The 6,168-nt window shown below is 35.4% G+C and overlaps 1 protein-coding gene across 1 annotated transcript in view; it reads left to right on the plus strand.

Moving 5' to 3' along the window:
• The first annotated feature begins 576 nt into the window (after nt 1–576).
• The window catches only part of LOC148953970 (glycoprotein-N-acetylgalactosamine 3-beta-galactosyltransferase 1-like), a 103,247-nt gene continuing 97,655 nt past the window's right edge, over nt 577–6,168 (plus strand). Inside the window, exon 1 of the mRNA XM_089086056.1 lies at nt 577–655. Within this exon, the coding sequence (XP_088942182.1) occupies nt 577–655 (79 nt within the window). The remainder of the gene's footprint in view (nt 656–6,168) is intronic.

Here is a 6,168-nt window from a genome sequence, read left to right on the forward strand (position 1 = left end):
ATTAATGGGCTGCAGTTTTTCCATCTCTTTCAATTTATCTTGCAGTTCAATTTGCCTATACCTTGCCTTTGCGTCTAGTTCTCTCACTCTTGATAATAAACTGGCAGTCACATTATCGCTGGTACTGCTAACATTCCCTGAGCTAGTTATTTCACCAATTTTACAAGGTTCCTCGCCTTTACCACTTCCAAAAAGTTACTCGCTTCTTATAGTTTGCAGTAGCCCACTGGCAGACACATCTTCAACTTGAGTAATCTCAGCACTGAGTTTGTTCCGGCCTTTGTGATGTTTCTCACTAATTTGTCTTTCTTTAGGAGCTTTTCGCCTGAACAATGATTCATTTGTCCAAGGAAAAATACTTGGGATAGATCCTGGTTTGAGTTCTCTTCTTCCAGATGCAAAACCAGCATAGAAGTCCTCAGTGTTGAAATGTCTAGAACATACTCTACTGTAGGCATCTGAGATTTGGAACAAGGGACCTTCATCTCTTCGAATCTTCACAAACCACTCCTTTCTCAGATACTTATCACTTGGAAGCATGTGAAAGGAAACCTGAAATATAATTCCACTATTAGAATGATAGTTGTTACAAGGGCTGATGAGCGGTCAGATTTTCGACAATCCTCAGGGCTTATCACTTCCCAAAATCTCTCAAGTAGCCTTTGTATCCCTAATCAGTTAATTAAAAATAGAACTGCAAGCTTGAATCCTCTTTAGGGGGAGGAAAACTAATTTTTGACCTGGAACATATTCCGGCATTGAAGGGTAGGAAGTGATAGCCCCTAAGGATTGTGAAAACTGACTGGATCATTGACTCTTGATTGTATTAGTGCTCCTTCTCCGCTCACTGACCTTGCAAGTCCAGTGACAACCAAAAGGGTGAAGGGTAAAAAGTATGAATACCTCTGGGTGTTTCAGAAATATAATTTTTTTCATTCTGTTGAAAGGAGATTTTGATGACAGGGATTTGAAGGGGACTGTCTGGTGAGTCTACAAGAGTCAAATTTGTAGGGATTTCAAACTACCGTAAATAGGTGAATGCAGTGGCGTAACTAGGGGGGGGGCAAGAAGGGGCAAATGCCCCCTTAAGAAATTTTGTCAGCACCTTGCTCCCGAGGATTTTTTTTGTTTTTTGTAATAAAGAGACTTTTAAGCTTTGTGGCACTGACGGGACAATTCATTAGCAATCTTCGCCATCTAGTGGTTGTCAAAATAGTAGGATCGGCACCAAAGAATATAATCTCAATAAAGCACAGGAGGTTGGGTGGGTAGATGAGAAAAACTTCATAAAATAAGAAAATCACAGCACAGCCAATTCAAGAAAATTTGGGAGGGGTACAAAAACTTCCCTTCGGTTTTCTTTTTTGATTTAGATACTAAAAACGTAATTTTTAAAAACCAATTCACATCTTTGCCCAAATTATTCAAAGAACGTGAAAGAACTTTTTAGAAAAAATGGAGCAATTTTAGAGCAATTTTTAGAGCAATTCACAGATCAAGATGGATCTTAATTTGCTCTGAAGTGTAAATTTAGGTAACTAATGTAAAGAAGAAAAAGATACTTTCAAATTCTCCTCTTCTGATTTATAAGTAATATTGTAAGATAAAGGTAACATAACTTCATCAGAACCCATCAGCATTCAATTAGATAGATGAGTGAATCAAACACTCAATTGTGGTACTCTTTTATCTTACAATATCAACTGGGTAATTTAGAATAAGTTTTCACTCACTCACATCAATCAAATAATCCCCCTCCCACAACAACTCCAAAAGCGTGTACAAGCACCAAAAATGATAAATAAGGCTGAAACTGGCACTATTCCTTTTTAAAATGAACAGAGGTGGGTTGAGATGCTTAACCCCAATGCTTTTCAATTCTATTTCATAGAGACCAAATTTACTTACTAAGAAAGGAAGGTAGATTTCAAATATATCTAGCTAAGATACACAGTGGTTTAGTAGAAGAGCAAGTATTGAAACACCAGTAAATTGCACAGAGTGAAATGATAAAAAGGATAAAGCTTCAAAGTGAAGTTACTATCAAAGTTAAATAGAGATGTGAAGCAAAACAAGTAGCTCTGAATCATTCCATTCTGAAAATCAAAAAAGTTAATTCATAATCAGGGGTGTTGTTTGGGGGGGGGGGGGCAGCCCCCCCCCAATAATGTGGCGAAACAAACATTATATATCCCATGCCCCTTGACTATCTGGATATAGACCCCTCGTTTCCCCCCTCCCCAACAAAAAAAATGGCGTTAATAATTGATGTGAAATTTAAACATTAATTTATTTATGATAAACAACATGAAATTGGTATTAGCATTGTTAATGCTTGGCATTATAGGGAGGAGGCTAATCTACCATTGTTCCTTAAGGCTAAAGCTTCCATTGATTTTCAGGAACATTCAAGGGGAGAATTTATCTTTCAGTTTTCTTAAGAGGTTTTACACTGCTAACTGACAGAAATGTAAGTAAATTGTTTACACTTTTTGCTATCTTGAAAAGGGGTTAGGTTAGGAAAATGAAACTTTCAGTTATGAATCCAGGGCCAAAACCATACTTTGGAAAGGTATTACCAAGCTTCCACATTAACGATCTTATGATTTCTAAGTCTTAGAAATTTGCCTGCTTGACAGGTCTATGGTCTATAACATTTGAGATTTCAACAAAACAACATTTTACCTCAGGGACAGGTAGACTAAAGTATGTCATAGGAAGGTATTTTGAAGTACCAGCCTCCACTCCTTCCCCCTCTAGAGAGCATTGACCTTTGATGACCTTTCAAAATCTTTTTGCTCTAACACTGAAACCATGAAAAACAGATCTTCTGCTTTAATTAAGTACATGAAAAATATTTTCACCTTCAGAACTCAGCTGAATTAAAATTCATGAGGTTTCAAAGATCTGCAAATATTTTTCCTAAATTTAGAAAAAACCCATTGATATGGCTTAATATTCTACTCAAATAATAGGAATTGCATTTTCAGAATTAAAACCACAGAAAAAGAAACTAATGACTGAAAATTAAGGTAATATTTTGTTTTGTCAAAATTTCAATAAGTATAACCTGCCAAGCAGGCAAATTTCTAGGACTTGGAAATCAGAAGAGGGTTAACATGAAAGCTTAGTAATACCTTCTCAGATTGTGTTTTTGGTCCTGGATTCATTACTGAAGGTTTCATTTACCTAACCCCTTTCCAAGATAGCAACAAGCAGTTAAACTAGAATTTTACTATTAATTTTTCTTTGGGATGAAAACCAGTGGTGTTGTTTGAGGATGGCAGGGGAAAAAAGAAAACACTAAGACCATAACATCCTTCATTTATAAAGTAAAATAAACTTTAATTATTAACCAGCATTACCATAGTTTTTTCAAATAAATTGTAAAAAATAAAATCTACTATAGCCAATTAATCTGTAATTTTTGCCCCCCCCCCCAATAAATTTCTGGAGTAAAATTCTACTTTAGCTACTTTTGGCTATTTTGGAAAGGATTTAGGTTTGGAAAATGAAACTTTGAAGGATGGATCTACAGGCTGAAGTAATTCCCGGGATGGTATTTTGAAGTACCTACCTTTACTCCTTCTCCCTCTAGAGGGTCCTGAAATTTGCCTACATGACAGGTCTATACTTATTGAACTTTAGACAAGACAACATTTTACCTTAATTTTTAGTCATCAGTTTTTTATTCGCTGGGTTTAGTTCTAAAAATTCAATTTTTGTCATTTGAGAACAATTTTAAGCCATGGGTTTTTTTTTCAAAATTTAGGAAAAGTATTTTCATAACTTTAAGATCTTATAACTTGGGATTGAGCAAAGTTGAGAAGCTAAAAAAAATCTTTGTTGTACTTAATTTAAGCAGAAGATCTATTTTGCAAGGTTCCAATTTTATAACACAGATTTTTTAAAGGTCATCAAAGGTCAGGACCCCCTAGAGGGAGAAGGAGTGGCGGTAGGTACTTAATAATATCATACCACGACACAATTAATCCTGTAGACCCAACCCTGAAAGTTTCTTTTTCCTAACCTAACCCCTATCCAAGATAGCCAAAAGTAGCTAAAGTAGAATTTTACCAAAAAGAAAGATGGATCTACAGGCAAAGGTATATCCTGGGATGGTATTTTGAATTACCTACCTCCACTCCTTCTACTAAAGGGTCCTGAAATTTGCCTACATAACATGTAGAACCTATTGAAGTTTGACGAAACAAGTCTTTACCTTAATTTTCAGTTCTTGGTTTCTTTTCCTCTGGCTTTAGTTCTGAAAATACAATCCCTAATGATTGAGTAGAATTTTAAGCCATATCAATGTTTTTTTTTTAAAACAGGAAATGTATTTGTGTATCTTTAAAACCTTACTACATGGGATTGAGCATAGTTGTGAAGCTGAAAATTTTGTTGTTGTAATTCATATAAGCAGAAGATCTTTTTTGCAAGGTTTCACTCAAAATCAAAGGTCAGGGCCCTCGATAGGGAGGATTAGAGGTAGGAGCTTCAGAACAACTTCCCAGGACATACTTTAGCCTGTAGACCCATCCCTGAAAGTTTCATTTTCCTAACCTGTCCCCTTTCCAAGATAGCCAAAAGTATCTTAAGTAGAATTTTATCAAATGCTGGAGCTATACCCCTGATGGGAACAAGGTTAAAAAAAAAGAAATTTATCAATTAGTCCCCCTTTGTTACTGTTTCTAAATGTAAGAAAAAGTGCTATTACAACTAAATCCTAAAACATGTCAATACAACTGGAACTTTTAGATTCCTGAATTTATACTTTCTCAGCATGATAGTTGTCACCCAGACAATACCCCTCTAATTCTGATTGGGTAAATTTTTGACAGTTCATATCATTGACTTACATATAAATTAAACATACTACATGATGCCTTTTTTATGCTCTTTTCAAATATAACAATATCTTTTTTTATAAATAAATTTTACCCCCACCTCTATCTATAGCCTACACACTGCCTGTACTTATGGTCCACATTTGTCATTTTTTTTCATTTTTATTTCTTTACAAAACGATATTTAATATTTATAACTACCCCCCCCCCCTTCCTCTAATTCTCCAAACAATAAAATGAATTGGAATATTTATCCTCGGGAGGGAGGGACGATCACAATTTAAACACAAGTTCATTAAATTTTTTAATTTCCAAAAAAGCGACTAAATTAGTATGTTTACTTTATTTGTAAGTCCATAATAAGAACTGCTGAAATTTTACCTCTGAGTGTCCTTCAGATATATTGTATTCGGTTTATGCCTGCAAACAGAAAAAAATCCCAACGGAACAGAAGTCCTTTATAAAGAGTAATACACAGTAATAATAACAGTACCAGAGTTGTTTTAAGCGTGATATCCACATTAAAGATTATATCTAACAATCGTTATTTCCAATTACTCTCCCGCAAGGACAATACTTGTAGCCACGAGGAGAGGGTGCATTGCCTGCACAGCATAGGCCTAAACAAGCTTATCAGGCAATACCACAAAGATAGCCCTTTTAACTACTAGTATTACCAGCCCAAGGTTAAACACATTTAAAAAAATACTTATTCAATAACTTCTTTGAAATCCCTTACAGCCTACAGTGATTTTTATGGGTACAGCAAACCTGTATTAGCAAAGGAACAATAAAAATGGCCAATATAGTTCAGGACCATATCTGAACCACTAGGAGAGGGTGCACTGCCTGCACAGCATAGGCCTAAACAAGCTTATCAGGCAATACCATGTAGATAGCCCTTTTAACCAATAGTATTACCAACCCAAAGTTAAATTACAGTCTAGGCTATTTTTTATAGTTCATTTGACTTATTTACAAGTCAATCAGGCTTTTTATAAACTATAACTCACCAAATACTTCACCAGGCTTTGGAGCTGAAAACGTTATGTTAGGGCTAAAGGCTAAAAGAAGCTGTTTTTACTCACTCTGTCAGGTAGTTTTAGGTCTTGGGATTTTTTTTAAGATTCTTTGCACAAGGGAACACAACAGTATGGTCCTCCCATTGACGAGACTCGAAAAAGACCACAAAAAGTAGACTTTTGTTGTTATTTTCTTCTTTATTCCTATTAGAGATGAGCGATTTTTACCAACAACATGGCTGCCACGAGTAGTTCTTTTTTTCTCCGAGGGTGGCGCTTCAAAAACGAATAAGGTCTAT

The sequence above is a fragment of the Artemia sp. Qi Xiang Cuo genome, chromosome 3 (assembly GCF_049724085.1).
Source record: "Artemia sp. Qi Xiang Cuo chromosome 3, ASM4972408v1, whole genome shotgun sequence".
In the NCBI taxonomy this organism is placed as follows: Eukaryota; Metazoa; Arthropoda; class Branchiopoda; order Anostraca; family Artemiidae; genus Artemia; species Artemia sp. Qi Xiang Cuo.